This window comes from Lepisma saccharinum, chromosome 6, assembly GCF_977018435.1.
Source record: "Lepisma saccharinum chromosome 6, izLepSacc3.1, whole genome shotgun sequence".
Taxonomy (NCBI): Eukaryota; Metazoa; Arthropoda; class Insecta; order Zygentoma; family Lepismatidae; genus Lepisma; species Lepisma saccharinum.
The window spans coordinates 81,626,008-81,644,450 of NC_139234.1; the positions used below are offsets into that span (position 1 = coordinate 81,626,008).

An 18,443-nucleotide genomic window follows, 5' to 3' on the forward strand; every position below is an offset into this window, starting at 1 on the left:
CTAACACTAAACACCACCCTACGATGACCACATCAACAAAATATGAATGATAAGATTACCAAACATGTTTTGTGTAACGTACTTATATACTTCCATGTAAGAAGAAAATACTTCTGATCATAGTTTTACTTTAGTGAGTACAACAGGAAGATCATGTTTGGCTGTCTTTGAGAGAAATCTCTATGACGTATTTATAGGAGGGGGGGTAATGTGTTTCAGGTTGGTGTCAATAGTAAGACCCAGTCAAAACATGTCTCTACAAAGCACCAAACAACAACCTGTCAGAAATCTTTGCTTGCCAGTGTTTACGTTCAATTTGTATCCGGGCTTTTAACTAATCTGTACTTTTAAAACATTGGTTACATTATTGTGTATCGTCTATGTTATTGATTTATTGTGTTTTATTGTCAATTTGATGTAAAGATCCAAGTTTGTTGCAGAGTTGTATGTGAAATTTAGTTCGTTCGTAAATATATGGCTTCGGGCAATATACGAATGGGTGAATTTTTTAACAAAGGGAAAAAGTGAACTTTATAGTTATTGTTAAAATAACTACTAATTTATTTCATTTTGCTTATGATTTGTTAATAGGATTTGAAATGTCCATTAGCAATGCTTCACATGCAGTTGTCGTGTGGGAGTGGGAAAATCGTCAAGGAAGATGGAGACCCTACAGTCCGGATGTATCACAGTTGTTAGAAAGGGCCCATCATAAAAAACTTACTCGAGTGATACTAAAGGATGCAGATCCATTGCTCGATAAATATTACGTAAACCTGACTACAAAAACACAGTGTTCTGAAGATGCAGGTAAGAATATATTCATGTTTGTTAATTCATTTCCGACATGATTTCAAGGGTTACTATTTTCACGAGCGGCTAGGGGCAGCATTAGCAACTTGAAAATACATGGTAACAGCACAAAACCTGGCCTACCTAACCTATCCACGTATGCATACAATAGCTTGAATAAACAAAATGTAACTTTCCAAACCTATGTACATGCTTGTTTGTGGTATTATATGCCTACGTGGATAGGTTAGGCAGGTCAGGTTTGGTGCTGTTCGCATATATTTTCCAAGGTGCTAATGCTGTCTCTAGCCGTTCGTATTATTTTCAGTGCATTGTAGTAATCGCAATGTGCACACTGTGTGATGCAACCTGTCAGAAATCTTAGCTTACAAGTGTTTACATTCCATTTGTATCTGTGCTGTAACACATTGATTACATTATTTTGGGAGCAATTGAAGGTGACGGGAGTGTTCTCCGATTTATTTACTAGAGAATGTTCGGTAAATATGCAATATAGCCCGAACAGATTTCTTCAAATTTACATTAGAAACTACTTACTGAAATCAGTTTCTGTAGCATTGTCGAAGCTCTTTGAGGTATATTCTTTCGTGGAATCTGAAAACTTCACCGTAGAATGCTGCAGAACAAAAAAAAATCACTTTTTATGTAAGGAACTTGCATTTTCTGTAAAGTGACAACATTTTGATGTTTCAATTATGTACCTGCAGATGGCGCAAGCATCTAAAGTCACACGGTCTCGCCAGTGTTTCCAAACGTGCCTTTTCTTTACGATATTTTTTTCTTTATTTTAAAACTATGCTTACCTAACCTAACCCAACCTAACCTTGCCGGAAATGGTCTGTGGGGCTATCGTAAATAGTTTTTGGGGCTATCGTGAATGATTTTTTTGGGCTATCGTGAATGGTTTTTGGGGCTATCCATCAATGGTTTGTGATGACATAATGCACACGAAAGTAGGTATTTTTCGGTTAAGAAGGTTGAAACACTGCATACCCACTCCAAATCAACAAAACACAAGCATGACGTGCAATGATCCATGACGAGTGTACACCATATTGTCTGTTAACCAAGCAAAACAAGGAAGACAAATAATGACTCGTATTATAAAAAGTTGACACTATTTTTTTGGAAAAAGGCATAACTTCACCTCAAAGAATCTTCCGCAATGCAGAACAGGTAAGTATCAATGCTAGAATGAATGAAATAAACGAGTTAGAGGTGTTCGGGCTATATCGCATAATTACCAAATGTACTAACCAAATAAGTTTTCCGGATGAAGTATCAGAGGTTCTGATGTCCTGATCACTGTTTGAAATTTGGATATTACGTGTGTAAGGTGTAATATGTTGCTTTTCATAATGGCGATATTTCTCCGGAAAGAAGTAAGGAAGCCATGTTTTGTGGAATGTAGCCACTGAGATGTGCTGTCTACAGTGTTGCCACACAGTGCGTTTGTCACTTGAAGAGGAAGAACCGATTAAGAATGGCGGGACAGCAGAGTATGAAGATTGTAAATGTTGTGCAACTACATTGCTGGAGTGTGGAGGAAAATGGACTTCAGCTGATAAAGAAACTAATGGAGTATGGTGTTCTACTGAAAGAAGGTGATTGATTACATGTGTCCCCGAAGGAGAGGAACATGTTGAGTGTGGATTTTAAGTGTGGCAACACTATATCCACCATTGGATTGTAAACACTACAGACTTTGAAGGTAAGCTTAGTGTTATTTGAAGTGTTTTCCAAACCTAACCTAACCTGACGTTACGTGAAATTTTCAAGTTACAGACGTGACCGGGAAATTCTAATGTCAGATTCGTGTTCAGGAGGCCTCATGTAGAAAGTATACAAAATTTCAAACAAATCGGGGAACACTCCTGTCATTTTCAATTAAGCCTTATTTTGCATCGTCGGTGTTATTGATTGTGTTTTGTATTGTAAATCACAATTACAATAATAACACAATCAATAACATAGAAAAGATTCTTCATCTTCCTCACAATCTTGTGGAAGTGTGAACTGGCACATGTCTGCCATTTGAAACACAAGTAAGAGAGAGAGTGTGTGTGTGTGTGTTTTTGTTTGTTTGTTTGTTTGTTTGTATTCCATCCGAGTAATGACTGGCCACACATTAGTCTTGACCTGAATCCAATTGAACAGTAAGTTATTTGTAAAATTCTTTGATGTACCTTTATGTGTGTGCCAAAATAGAAATTACATTGTACTAAAAATGTATTACATGGTGTCAAAATGATGAAAGATAAAAATGAACTTTTCCCTGTACATTGCACCTTGCAATGGAGCACACTGGAGGTGTGGGCCCCAAATATTCTTAATCTCAATCTGCACTGCACCGAGTCTCAAAAAGTGCAGCGAACTAAATGGGGCTATTGTTCATATTTCAATCCAAAGAGGTATGTATCCAGCATGTGGCTGCTCCTACGATTTCCTAATCAAAAGTGTTGTCTCCGGCACTCTGCCAGCTCACTTTTTGATTTTTATGTCGCCCACTGTACCAATGCAAATATCAAATCAAATAAGATTCAGTGTTGCAATCTTCACAAGATTTTGCATGGGTATAGAAGCAGTTCAATTTGCTTTTTGCAAGATGATATGAAGGGCTCGGGTGTAAAACATGGTGACATTTTGGTCATTTTTGAGTTACAAAGTAAAATGTTCCCATCCTTCAGTTTTCGAGTGAAATTACCATGTCATAGAATTTGCATTGGACTCAGTGAAATCTTCTGAAATTGGTAAACACAACACAAAAACAATTTATCTACAGTATAGCTTCTAATAATCTTTTTTCTTAATGAAATTTCTTTCAGAAATGACCAAATGTCACCATGTTTTACACCCGAGCCCGTCATATGAAGATATTTAGTTATACAGAGCGAGCCAAAAGTCCCATTACCCCGTAGGTGTGTGATAATGCATTGTGGGGTTATATCAAGCAGCAAGTTGCCGGCACGCGTTACCACACAACTAACGAAATGAAAGAAGCCTTTCGGTACGCATTTGCCACAATCACTTGCACAGTGCTGCGTAGAATATCACACCATACCTGGAGGTGCATAATTCTGTTATGAAAATTATGACAGACATTCTGGACTAAATTGTCGTCTGTAATTTCCTCAGCCAATATGTCTCGTCTCTTACCATATACTCTATTTACTTCAGATCCATAACCTTCCCTCGTCGTAAAATACATAGGGGGTAATGGTACTTTTGGTTCACCCTGTAGAAGCAGTCATGTGGAATGTGTGGGAACTTTGATTTGGTTTTATTTTGCTTTGCTTTTCTGCCACTTTGACTAGTTTAATTAAAGGAACACTCACAAATGTCCAGGCCTGGGTTCGAACCTGGGACCCTTGGCATCGTAGCATGCTGTGCTAACCACTCTGCCATGAAGGCTGCATGTAGGAAACTTCAAAGCATTGTTAACTTATTACCTTACAGACAGAAAATTACAGGGCTTAATTGAAAATGACAGGAGTGTTCTCCGATTTGTTTGAAATTTTGTATACTTTCTACATGAGACCTCCTGAACACGAATCTGACATTAGAATTTCCCGGTCAAGTCTGTAACTTGAAAATTTCACGTAACGTCAGGTTAGGTTAGGTTAGGTTTGGAAAACATACTTCAAATAACACTAAGCTTACCTTCAAAGTTTACAATCCAATGGTAGACACAGTGTTGCCACACTTAAAATCCACACTCAACATGTTACTCTCCTTCCTGGTTGTCGCTATCACTGTCACTGTTGTTCTGCTCATCACGTTCTTTTAACGGATCACACAGCTGTCCTGCAAGCCGGAAAAATTCTATTGTGCGGTCTGATCCCATTCCTCACTTCTTTCCGGAGAAATATCGCCATTATGAAAAGCAATACATATTATCAAATGAGTAATACTTTAGTGGGAAAAAGATAGATCAGTATAAAAACAAAAATGCAACTCTACAACTCAATTGTAGTTCCCATCATGGGCTATGGCACAGAAAGCTTAGCACTCCAAGATAAACATCTAAGTAAATTTCAAGCAATAGAGATGAAATATCTTAGAAGAACAGTGGGGAAAACCCAAAGAGACAGAATAAGAAATGAAAGAATAAGAGAAGAGGTAAAACTAAAGAAGACAATGACTAAAGTAGTAGAGGAACGCCAGCTGAAGTGGTATGGACATGTAAATAGAATGAATGAAGATAGGAAAGCCAAGCAAGTGATGGAGATGAGGGTTGAGGGTAGAGTAGGGAGAGGCAGGCCAAGAAATACATGGGAGGATAGAATAGAAAATATAGGATTAAAATATGGAAAAACTAAGAACGAAATGAGAAGAATGAGTCGAGACCGGACGGAGTGGATGAGATGGACAGAACGAGGTACCCGACGCTTAACGGCATAAGGGAATGGAAGAAAAGCAATACACCTTACGCACGTAATATCCAAATTCCAAACCGGGACATCAGAACCTCTGATACTTCATCCTGAAAACTTATTTGGTTAGTACATTCTCTAGTAAATAAATCTGAGAACACTCCCATCACCTTCAATTGCTCCAAATACAGTTATAAATATGAAGGATTTTCAATTTAGCTTTTGAAAGTAGGGAATTAAGCATGAAAATCATTTTAACATGATGAGATACAGTTTCCAGTACTGTAGCCAAGTATGTTAAGTGAGTGACTTTTGATCTTGCCATCCAAGTTCCTCAGTTCAAGTCCCAGCGTGGAAATGGTGAGTGTTTCTTCATCAAATCATCACGTTTCCTTATTTGGCAATCAGCTGAAAGTGACAGAGAAGCGATGCCTTGTATTTGTCAAAAGATGTAAGAAAATTATTTTTAAGTAAAAACCCATTTGCATAGTTATTACTTGGATTAATTCATTGCAAACTTTCAAGTAGATACAGACTAGAAAAATCACCAAAATTTAATATTTTTTTAAAAATTGAGACTGTAAAGACAGAATTTTTTTTAGTGTATAGCAGGTATTCTTAAACTGTTTCATTTTACGGCACCCTTAGTGTTTCAAAATTTTCCCACGGCACCCAAGTCAGAATGTAAGCCTATCTAACACTTGCAGCGCTAAGTTAGTGTGCTTAAGTTGCTTGCCTTAAGTTAAAAAGTAAGCACATATTTCAAAGTCGGAAACATTTTACATGTAAAAAGTACTAAATAAGCACATATTTGGATTGATGCGATGTTCCAACTCTAAAACCATGTGTAGAGTGACAAGTAAGTCTCATTTTAGTGAAAATATTAGAACATTTTGCGGCAACCCTGAAAGCAAGCCACGTGTATAGTTGGGAACCACTGGTGTATAGTGTAGGGGCATTCCATGTCAAAGTGCCCTGAATCTCAATTTTTTAAATTAAATTTAATGTTGTAACTTTATCCTATCTTGTGAGTCAACAATGTGGACTTCTCATTTGGATAGAAAATATAGTATTATACATAATTAAGATACAAGGTAGAACAGGGCATGAAATTTCAAGTTTGAAATCAGTCGCCGGACTAAAATCTTTGGTCACCACTATTTTATATTGATAAATAATAAAAATATGAGCAATTATTAAAAAGTTAGGAATTAATGTTTGTGTAGCGCTGTCGTTCTGCGCTGAAGTACCACTTATCAATTGCAGCTGCTGGGTCAAACTCTGACAGGGAGGCTGGGGGGGGGGGTCGAAAACTCTGAGCAAATCATCCAGTGTCTCAGTCTTCAGAAAGTTCCTGTAAGTAGTCTTGAGTCTGTTGTGACAGCTGAAACCTCCCTCACATGAGGCTGTGCTCATTGGTAGAACAGCACAAAATGTCAAAATCTGGAGCAAATTGGAGAATCTTGCTGAACACTCAGCATTGTGGATCGGCACTGTGGATCTTCTCCAGCATCTGATTCAAAGCTGGAGAAGGAAACAAAAGTGTGTATTCTGTCCACTCTGCTGACAGAACATCCATTTTCTCATTATAAAGGCTCGGATTCAAGTATATGTAGAGCTTTTTTATTTCTTCCCAAACTGAAGAATATTTTCTTTGGGAGGCCAACCCAAGGTGTCGAAAACATGCAGAGATGCAATCGCATCTGTTGACATAGACGGCAATGTTTCTGTGATGTACACCTTCGCATTGTTAATTAAGTTTCCTCTAACAGTCTGAAACTCTTGCACATCCCTGATCTTCCCTGAAATGTATACATGGTCCAAGAAATCTTGTTCGCTTGGTCCAACATTAGATTCCAGCTCAGCCAAAACTGAAATACAGTGTTCAATTCTTATTTTCAGAGATGAAATCAAAAGATTCTTATTTTGTAGTGCCACGCTTAAAGGGTTCAATTTCCCGTAGAAATCCAAAAGGAAGCACAGAAGCTTAACAAATTTAAATTGCTTCAAACTTTTCAGCAAATCCTTAGCTTTAGCGCCATCATTGTCTTTTCTATGGGCCACCTGTTCAAGATGGGTCACAACAGCTTTCCATGATTGCAAGAGAGCTCGTAGTTTTCGTTAAAATCTATACTCACTAACATAAGTACCTTTAAGTATGTACATTTTATTGTATACTAACTTATTTAACGTGAGTAACTCGCACAAGAACTAAATATGAATACTTGAACTTTTTGATTTACTTTCGTTTCGTATTGTGTTCTACCTGTGACAACTCCTTTAACTGTTACATTTCCCATCAAGTGTGCTAGAATATTTAAAGGTCAATTACCTTCTCTCATTATCTAAAATAATTTATATTTCACAATTTGAACATAAACAGAAATTAAAATAAGTTTCTTATTAAGTATTGACACTGTGTTTTACGTTTTCCACCCATGATACAGATTGTTCACTTATAGCTATAAATCTGGGAAAGTATTTTAAGGATAGTTATGTTTAATCAACAGTGTTTAGTTCCATAATTCATTGCAGAGAAACTGTAAGAAAAATGTTGCATAACTATCAGTAGGCTAGCATAGTTACTTTAATGCCAAGAACGTGGTTTGGGTGTCCCACCCATGACACTGGAATGCCCCTCTACAAAAATGTAGAAAAAGAAAAGTCATGGTTTCACCCTTATTTGATTTTGAGAGTACACCAAGTCAAATTGACATAAAATAAAGCATGCACAATCTACTTTTTCTACATCAACACTCTACAAAGTGTTAGCCTCAACTACCCACAACCCAAACAGAATGAAAACATTTCGAAAACTCTTCTCTTTATTTTTCACCAGTTTAATTTGTCTGTAATAGTTCTATCCAAATACAGCAGAACCCTATTTTATATTTCTGAATTTTACGTCTTCCTACATTATATGACTACTTACCAGTTCCCAATAAAATTAAATATAATTATTTCCTCTTTGCTACATTTTCATGCACCTAAACTTCTCTAGCAACAGTCCCCTGAGGAACGTGTAATTGCTGTTGCAATTTATATAATATGTTGGCGAAACTCAAGGGGGGAAATTTTGTGTATGTTTTGTTAGTGATGTGAGTAACACAGGAATTTACTGTTTAAAGTGTACTTCATAAACAATTCTGGTACGAATTTTTAACTGGTTTTGTTATAGGAGGATCATTTCAAAGAAAGTGTATATGCTCATAACTGTCTACTTATATAATTGTGCATGACGAGGTTATTGTATTCCTTCGTAGTTGTCTCTGGCTGAGTATAGCACATGTTGCCAAATTTCTGGCAATTTTCTCACGTCGTCAGAGTAATTGTTTTTCCGAATATCACTGAAGGACCACCCTAAGACCTACACTATGTCATGGATGGTCTTGAAGCGATGTCCTCGTAGAGGATTTTGTATTTTCTGATTCAAGTCATAGTCACAAGAACTCATGTCCAAACTATGTGCGGCTGCTTTAGCACTCCCCAATCCCACTGCTCAAGCAGTTTCCCCCATTGGGTTGTGGTGCAGCACAATCAGATGTCTCGCCAGAAGCGTTTGTTGTTTGTAATGAATTACTTGAAGTTGATTCTCCAGAAAGCTACTGTAATATTCATTGTTCAGTCATGGTACTGTATGATAGTCAGCAACATGAAGCATAACTTTAATGTTGCTGGATACTTATTGGAACTTTAGTAGCCTTGGCAAACCACTTAACCACTATTGGAAGTGCATCATCACCACAATCTTGCACAAGTTCTCTGTGACACTTAACAGATTTTCTTTCACGTGCAACTTGAATTTTGATGCGCAATTTGTCCATTTTGTGCGAATATTGTTTTAGAACACACTACTCAATACAGCTACAGCCAGTGCAGTGCTGCCACCACACATCAATCTTTGAAACTATGACATGTCATGTGTAGAGGCGGGAGTAAAGCCCTTATTTGAATCTAATTGTTGCTGGCAGTGATTGTGTGACAGTGGATTGTGTTGGGCAATATATTGCAATATTGTAAAAATATCATCCAGGTGATATCAACTAGATGATGTATCATTTGTCATGATATTTTGGCGATATATCATCACAATCATCAAAATATTTTAGCAATATATATCATGTCAACAATATATCTTCACGATATTTGACAATATAGGTATATCGTGGAGATGATGTATCACCGATATCACAATATAGAAAAAATATTGTATCATATTATCTGTGACAATATTTTCTTGACAATATATCGCGATATCAAATTTCCGATATCGTTCATTCATAACAGTGGACATAATGTTGAGTATTTTTTTTTTTTTTTTTTTTGCAATGATCCTCGTACATGATTCTTTAACAGAAAGATGATGTGAAAATTTTCTGTTTCTGTACTTAAATATTTTACTCTCTTACAGATGTAGTTTTCACTTATGAGAAAGAATGAAGTTATGGAATATGTACAGAGTAATGTTCTTAATGCATATTCACTACCGATGCTTGTGATTTCTTTCAGGTGTGCCCCATAATGTGAGAAGGAAGTACTATGCCCACGATTCCCCGGCAGGGAAGGGTGCCAAGTGGGAGTGGGGAGGAGATGGTCCAGGAGAGTGGCACGTTTACGACATGGATGTGCAGTGTCTTATTGAGGAATCATGGGCTAAAGTAAGTTCATCATGGTGATAGTAGGAATATGAATAATACTTGCCAAGGTGGATTGGTTTAAATCGCGATTTAAATCAAGTGATTTAAAAAAAACCTGATATTTTAATATGTTTGATATTGTGGTAAAACCTGGGATTCCCTATCTAAGAATTACCCGAAGTTGAGTGTCTTTTTCATCACAACAAATTACTTTCTTTAAATAATTTTGTACTTTATGAGCAGTTAAAATTGGTAACAAAGTTATTTTCTGTTAGGACTGTCCTTTTTCTTTCCAACAATACCTAAATCATCACAATACTCCATACAGTTTCCGAGATATGACATGTTTGTATCAAATGGTGCGTTCATTCGTCCACCCGATTTCTGAAAGTCTTCAAATTTTAAAAAAAATTGTAACTTTCAACATATTTGTTGGAAAAGTCTAATATTAGATATTTGTCATTTTGGACCAATTATCTTCAGTAAAAAGAATTGGAAGCAAATCCATGATGATGAAGCAACCTGCTCTGGGTGATTTCGCATGGAATGACCCTTATATTTTCTATTTGCTTTAATCAAACTGTTCAAATATTTTACAGGGACGTTTACCAGAAAAAGCCTTTCTAGAAATAAACATATATCTATATGTATGGGGCCAAAAATACATACAAGCAATTTTAAGCATGTTTCTTTTTAAAAAATTAAAAAAAAATCGATTTAACACCACTGTGTGAGTGGTAATTCTGAAACGTAACTACACGTGCAGCCAGTGTGGCATGCTCTGAAATACTTTGCTTATAAATTATTAATTTTCAGCAACACATGTATGATTATTTGTTTGATTGGTCACAGAGCTTGTTTATCAGGTACAAAATTCGCCTTGCAATTCATCTTCAAAGCAACAACTCAGGCAGGAAACCTCAGCACTATACATCCCAAAACAAAAATACCAATGCACGTTTGGAATTGTAATGAAATGGAGATGGCACTTGTGCAAGAGAATTCCTGCAAGGACAGATCCATCCAACAAAATGTGCAATAATATCACAATTAGTTCTCTCCGAGCGTTGTTACGCTGCCCATGCGTGCACTAACTAACTCCCTAGCCTTCTTAAACCCGAAGGTTCATGGCTGCAGCAACACAGGCCTTCCATCTGTCTCTATCCTGAGCAAGATCTATATACTCTTTTCCATCCCTACCGATTTCCTTTAGGCCCATCTCAACGTTGTCTCTCCATCTTCATCTTGGCCTTCCTACAGGTCTCTTACCATCAGGTTTCCCAACAAGAATCCTGTAAACTCCTCTTTCCTCTCCCATTCGTGCCACATGGCCTGCCCACCTAAGTCTTGATTTAATTATTCTAATAATATCTGGACATGAATACATATTTTTTAGTTCTAAATTATGTAACCTTCTCCACTCATCTGTCTCCTCATCCCTAAACCCATGCGTGCACTGTGGTGTTTAATAAAAAAAAATCTGATTTAAATAAATTATGATTTTTATTAACCCTGGTACTTGCTAACAAGATTTTAACCATTGTTTTCTTTTGTGACATTTTATACTGTGGACCACAAAATTAAGTGCCCCCTCCAATACAACAAAAACAAACCATTTGCAAGTTCTTGTCACTTTACCTTCTGTTTAAGAGGACCAAGGCCTGCTTTAGATAGAAGCATTTGATTTAACACTTTTGCTTCCAATTGATTTTATAGCAGACAATTCTTTACACAGAAGCATTTCATGTGACATTCCGGTTAGGTTTGGCGATTGAGATGTATAATACATACAACATGGAAGGCGCACCATGCATTTAAGCTACTCCTTTGATTTGTAACTAACACCTTTTTGTAGGAAACTTTATTACTCTCAGTTGGATAGTTATCGGGTTTTAAAAATGTGAAGTGATATGCTGTTTGATCTAACTTGGCCGCCATTATATTTGCACTCGTGACCTAGAGATTGCGTCTGATTGGTTATGCAATGAAAAAAAGCTACGGAAATAGAACCGATTCTATCCTTGAGAAATGTCATGAAATATATTTTTCACTTTACAATGTAGCATTTTGGTCATGGCATAAATGTTAAGAAAAATACTAGTGTAAATGCTTTCATCTAAAGAAGGCTTTAAACTACATATAAAATATCACAAATAAAATATCAAAATCATTAACTTAAACAATAATAGTCATTGCTCGAAGTGAAGTGGGCATGGTGGCTATATTTTCAGAAAGCATCTCCCCATTTCTCTCATTGTTATCATGGTAGGCCATGGGAGCATCCACCCTACTAATCCCAAGACTTAACCCCCCCCCCCACCACCCAGCTAACATTTTCCACTTTAAGCGCAGATAATAATAATGACACATGTTCCTTGAGAGGACATTCAGAAAGATGTTCTGCCTTTATAAGGTGGCATAAAAGGTAAAGTTCCCATGCATATAGCACCGTGCCATGAAGGCACATTTAGATTTAGGGTATGTGGGGGTAGGGTCCCACACATTCTTGATCTCGGCCATTTTATCCCCCTACCCTGGTACCAATTGATTTGAGGCTGGGTGACATAACCTTTTTTATCTGAGTTTCATTAAACGTGATTTACATGTGCCTGAAATCGGGAAGATCATTTGTAATAACCCGGTATTTTTTGGTGGCAAGAGTGAGAGTGTATTTAATGAATGAATGTGGCAAATTATGGATTCCTTTCCAGTGGATAGTATCTGAGAATGATTCTTTGATGAAAGTTTCTGCTTTTTTCTTAAAGTTATTTTTAAACCTGATAAAGTAACAGGTAGTGATAAAACTTATCGTGTTTTTCTCTTTTTAAACTTGCAGGGTGATCAAACTGTTGATGTCAGCAAGATGTTTCCCTCTTTCCCATACATTATCAACTTCTGTAACCTGACCCAGGTGAGGAACAACACAGGCTACGTGAGAAACATAAGAAGAGTGCAGCAGGCACCCTATCCACTTGTCAAACTGCAACCCGAGGACCTTTTGATGATGTCAGGTAAGGAAAGTTGGAAATTATTCAAGAATAAATGATACAGAGGTTCATTTGCTTCTATCTGGAAGATTTGAAGTGTTTGCTCATCCATGACAGTCCTGCCTTTCACCACCGGTTGTGTTCAGTGTGATAGCCAGCACAATTTTCATTGGAGAAGACTTCTTTACAGGTGTATCATAGGTACCTTATCCGACTCCTTTTGATAAGCTTACCATAGTTCTGTTACTGTATGTACCTTACTTGAAGAAATACAGGGTTATTACAAATGATCTTGCCGATTTCAGACACATGTAAATCACGTTTAATGAAAATCAGGTACAGATTATATCAATGTTCAGAGTAACTCATAAGTTTTATTTCATTACGTCCTTACCTCACAAGTGTTCCAATGTGAACCCCTTTGGCAACTTGACACACATCTAGCCTGTAGTCAAGCTCCTGCCAAACACACTGAAGCATATCATGATTGATTTCTGCAATGTAATCTGTGATGCATGCTTGCAGATCAAGCATAGTCTGTGGAATGGTGGCTGGTGGACTCTTTATCTTTAACAAACCCCCACAGGAAGAAATTGCAAGGTGTGAGGTCCGGGGACCTTATCGTTACCTCCAGCACGGCCATTTTCTCTTGTAGTTATTATGCAACAGCAGCAGTGTTACAAACCGTATCTGAAATGATACAAAAGAAAACTTTATGACTTACTCTTTACATTGATGCAACCTTTTTGTATCGGAGTTTCATTGAACATAATTTACATGTGTATGAAATCGGGAAGACCATTTGTAATAACTCTGTATGGTGTTTCAGAACTCTAAACACATAGTAGTCCTTTCGACTGGCATCAGGACTCTTCATTAGGATGTCATTGAAGGGAATTGTAGGAATCTCGTCTCAGCTCCCATGCACCTGTAGAATGCCAGCAATATGTTATATTATGTTATGTTCTGGCTTTGTAACTGGATGCCTTGTCTTGATGCAGTTCATCCGAATGTGTATCCTGTCCACACAATGTGGGGTTTCCTTCTTGTAAATATCAGTCAACACATGTTAATATTCACATTTCCTCTCCTCCCCCCCTCCACGTGATGTATTTTTAATTCCGCTGTCACAAAATCCAACCACAATCATGGAACATTTGAGTGCACTGACAAATGAAATGGTTTAGTTCTTTTGCATCGACACTTCTATATGTTATTGCATGAACATTTCCACAATCAGTTAGATATGAGGCACATTTTTTTAAAAAAGGGCCAATTGATTATGAAACAAGAAAAGTAGTGTATCAACACTGCATTAGTGGTTACAAAAATGTACATATCTATTTTATTTTTCAACTTAGTTACCATTATTTTCCAAGCACTTTTGGTACTGTGAAACAAACTTTTTTATACCCTCTGCATAGAAGTATGTCGCCTTGGAGTTTAGTCTCCAATCCAACCTTGCCATTTTGAACACCTGAGTTTCTTCAAATCATTGAGATGCAAGTCCCTTTTTGAGGTGCAGGAAGATGTGATAGTCACCAAGTGCAAGATCTGGACTATATGGGGAGTGATCAAAAAGTTTCCATCCGAACCTCTGTATCATCTGGAGAATGTGGGCAAAAGTGTTTGGTCTAGCATTGTCATTGACAAGGACAGTTCCTGAGTGCAGCATTTCATTTCGTCGGTTTTGTATGGCATTCTAGTTTTGAAAATGTTTCACAGTATGCCTGCGATGCAATTGTTTTCCCCAGCTCCATTAAATTCACCAAAAGAACACCTTGTTGGTCCCAGAAAATAGTTGCCAAGCATTTTCGTACAGATTGAGTTTGCTTGAACTCAATTGTCTTTGATGGGTCTGAACGCATGACACCATTGTCGTATACTTCTCCTTTGCTCATTACAATCAGACCTTACACTTCACACAATTCGGAAACATTATGACCTTTGTCGTTAAGAAATTGATTCACAGACTTTACTTCTCAACTGGCGAGATTGTCTAATACTGCACCCCATTTAAGATGCTATAACTCGCAGGATAACCAACAGCTGACTAGCAAAAATATTATTGCTGGGTTTCCAGTGTAGCAGTTTATATTACTGTCCAGGTGTGATTCAATCACTGTTGCCAGTCCCTTTTTGTAAACAATCGGCCCTTTATTTTGAAATGCACTTTGTATTTCTATGCTTCATCTAAGGTGACCACAAACTTCCACTAATCTCCTGCCAGGTGATGCTTGAACAGGTTCCTGCAGTTGGTTTTCCATTCCATGATGTGGCTGGGTTTCAGAGTGCAAACACTGGCCTTGTGTATCACCTTCTTGTGAATGGCACTGTTGATAGTTGGTTGCAATAGGTGGAACTGTTTGGCCATAGCATACTGTGTCAGGATTCTCAGAAGCAGCCAATTTGTGAATTCCACACATCACCTGTGTCATCAGTTTCACTGAAGTCCATTTTGGATGGATCTTTGTCAGTCTGCTAAGTCAATACCTATTTAAGTTGGTAATATAATGTAGAAACCATTGTATAATGGTAACTATCACAGGAAATGAAAACTAATTCTGTACCATTTATGTTGTTGGTAACAAGAATTGCTGCAAGGTACAAAGGTATGGAAATCAGTAGTTCAAGTCCAGCATTGGTGGAGAGCTGAGAATGATCAAAATGCAACACTGAATCCCTAAATCATCAAAAAATGTCACGGTAAATTTATATGAACAGGTTCTTGTGTTCAATGCACGACGTACTAGTCTACCGTCAACGCCACGTACAGAAGAGAATGTTGCACACATGCGGAAAATGTTTGAAAGAAGTCCTAAAAAATCAATTCATCACACCAGCAGAGAGGGCTAACATGCTACACTATTGAGAATGTTTTGAAAAAATAATTAAATTTTCGTTCCTAGAAGCATCCAGCAAATCTGTCCCGAGGACTCTGACCACCTCATGCAATTTGCAGAAATCATGGTTGGATGGGAAGAAGATATTCCTTTACCAATTTCCATACCTCATACCTTGCAGCAATTCTTGCTCGCTCTTCTGTGGTAAGTGTTGGTGGCATGTTCAGTTACCTGCAACATAAATGGTACAATGGAGTGAACAATGTATATAATGCAGTGGAACCCTGATTCCACATTTCCAGATTTTACATAATCTGATCCTAACATAGCAAAATGTTACAAAACTTTCCTCAATTTGACATTTTCCTGCATTTTTTCAGCTTGGTCCCCTGAAAAACATAATATCGAGGATCCACTGTATACTGATGCTTCAGTAGTTAGTTACTGGAATTTCTCCCCTGCTAGAAATTTTGCAAATACCACATTGGGTACACATTCTTTGCATTTTAAGTGTTTTCACCCTGTTCTCTGAAAACGTAAAATCAAGGTTCCACTCTGTTTCCTATCAAAACATAAATTTGGTGAAAACTGCAGAGAGGAAATTTAAGGGAAAGAATACAGGCTCAGGCAGGACTTGAACCTGTGTCTCTGGTATGCCATGCCAACTAATCTAAAAAGCCAGACCTGGTTTCATCTGATTTTTTGCTTCTGCTGTTATACCTGTGTGGAGTTATATCAAATTATAAGGTCAGCAGAAACTTGTATTGTACATGTAGTGCTGGCACCTTTTGTTTAAATGGTACACATCCAACTGAGTCAAGTTCCCACATTCTGGTCAGCATCTCTGGATGCAACGATCTTTACAATCCTGCATTCCAAACCCCTAGGGCATCACTTCCAAAATAACTCCTGAATGCCCGCTGACCGACTAAATTCCATATCTCAGCTGTAGTACACAGATTTCTTTTGAGTCGCCATCTTGAACATTGATCCAGTGAGGAAACAACTTTTCAGTGTTAGCAGAGAAAATTTCCACAGTTGTTCTTTCATTACATTTAAGCAAAAAAATGCATACGTTGGCTTTCATAGCGATACAAACTACTTGTAACTCCGATATTCTTTTGTATACACCCTATGTAACATGTAAAATCTGAGATTATAAAATCCGTCATTCATGGGTTAAGTACAAGATTCTTTAAAGTTGTTTAAACCAGAGTACAACTAGTGATATCTATAATTATATTATAAAACTTAATTCTAGTTTTCACTGATAAAAGCTAATTCCACTATAGCCATTTATTGAATCTAGTTTTTAAACTATATTCAGGTTTCAGTGGTAGCACATAGATGTCTCAAATTCCCAAGTGTGTGCATTAAGGGGTTAATTTAAGAAATACATACATGAATACTTTTTATAGCCAAAAGTCACCGGACACCCAAGTGAACGTGGCGATAGTGTCATGGTCAGGGGCTGTTTTTCCTGGTTTGGGCTCGGGCCATTGGTTTTGGTCAATGGCAACATTAACAATAGTGTTGATGAGGACATTTTAGACAATAGCATGCTGCCCACACTGTGGCAACAGTTTGGAATGGGCCCTTTTCTCTATCAGCATGATAATGCCCCTGTCCATAAAGCAGGGTCCATTGCATCGTGGTTTGAGGACAATCAGGTGGATGTGCTGGCACGCTCAAAACCCCAACTAGAACCCCATGGAACATCTTTGGGATGAACTGGAGCATCAGTTGCATGCTACACCCACTCGACCAAAAAACACCCATGAACTTTTCACGAGGATACAAGACAAATGGAAAAAAGTTTTACCAGCAATATACCAGAACTTAGTAGAAAGCCTGGCCCGAAGAGTAAATGCTGTAAAAATAGCAAAGGGAGGTCCAACATCTTATTAGTTACCTGGCTGGTGTCTTTGGAATGAACAGCACTGGGTGTCCGATGACTTTTGGCTATATAGAGTATGATGTAGCTCTTAGACTAATATGCACATTTCCTTTGCATGTGCCTTTTCAGGCAACAGTGAAAGTTCTCATCATCCAAAAACACGTCAGAGGTCTGGCAACTCAAAAAGTGACAGTGCTTCTTCCATGAAGGCCGGAGGCAAGACTGCAGCAGGGAAGAAGACAAGCAAGAAGTCTACGAAAAAAGCGAAGACCACGGATGCCGCAGAAAAGACTCCGGCTACCTTTGCAAGAAACATTTTGAACAACCTAAACATCTTTGGAAATAAGAATAATAATCCTCCTGCAGCCGATGACACTGTTCTCGATGCAGATTCAAGCAGCACGAAAAGTGGACGGCGTCCTAGTGTAGACACTGTTTCGACATATCTGAGCCAAGAGTCGAATGAATTGCGAGCTTCACGAGGAACTATTGTAGATATTGGCGATGATGATGTATTCTGTTCTGATGGAAATGGAAGTGTCAGTTCGAAAGTTGATGCTCACACTGTTAACGTCTTGGAAAGGAGGCAAAGAAGCACTTTGTCTGTTGTTGGTAAGTTTCACCTTTATATCCTAAGTTCTTCTTCATTGTGAGAATATAATTGTACCTGGATATTAACACTACAGACTTTTCTCATGCATATTTAATCTTGATGTTGTATGTTTTGAGACAATGCTCTGACAATGCTGAAATGTTGTGTGTGTATTTTTGTCTTCTGTATGACAACCCAGTTGTTCGTAGTATACGTACCTATTTGTATTGGTTATTTTGTAGTCTAACATTTTGCCTAATGAATGTTAATCCTTCATTAAGAGCATGGCAAAATTATCATG

At 37.6% G+C, this 18,443-nt stretch overlaps 1 protein-coding gene across 1 annotated transcript in view; it reads left to right on the forward strand.

The window, feature by feature from the left end:
• The first annotated feature begins 248 nt into the window (after positions 1-248).
• Positions 249-18,443, forward strand: part of dx (deltex E3 ubiquitin ligase) — a 39,090-nt gene continuing 20,895 nt past the window's right edge. The window contains exons 1-4 of the mRNA XM_083124216.1: positions 249-810; positions 9,696-9,844; positions 12,660-12,834; positions 17,680-18,162. Coding sequence (XP_082980342.1) covers positions 600-810; positions 9,696-9,844; positions 12,660-12,834; positions 17,680-18,162 — 1,018 coding nt within the window. The 5' untranslated portion in view covers positions 249-599. The remainder of the gene's footprint in view (positions 811-9,695; positions 9,845-12,659; positions 12,835-17,679; positions 18,163-18,443) is intronic.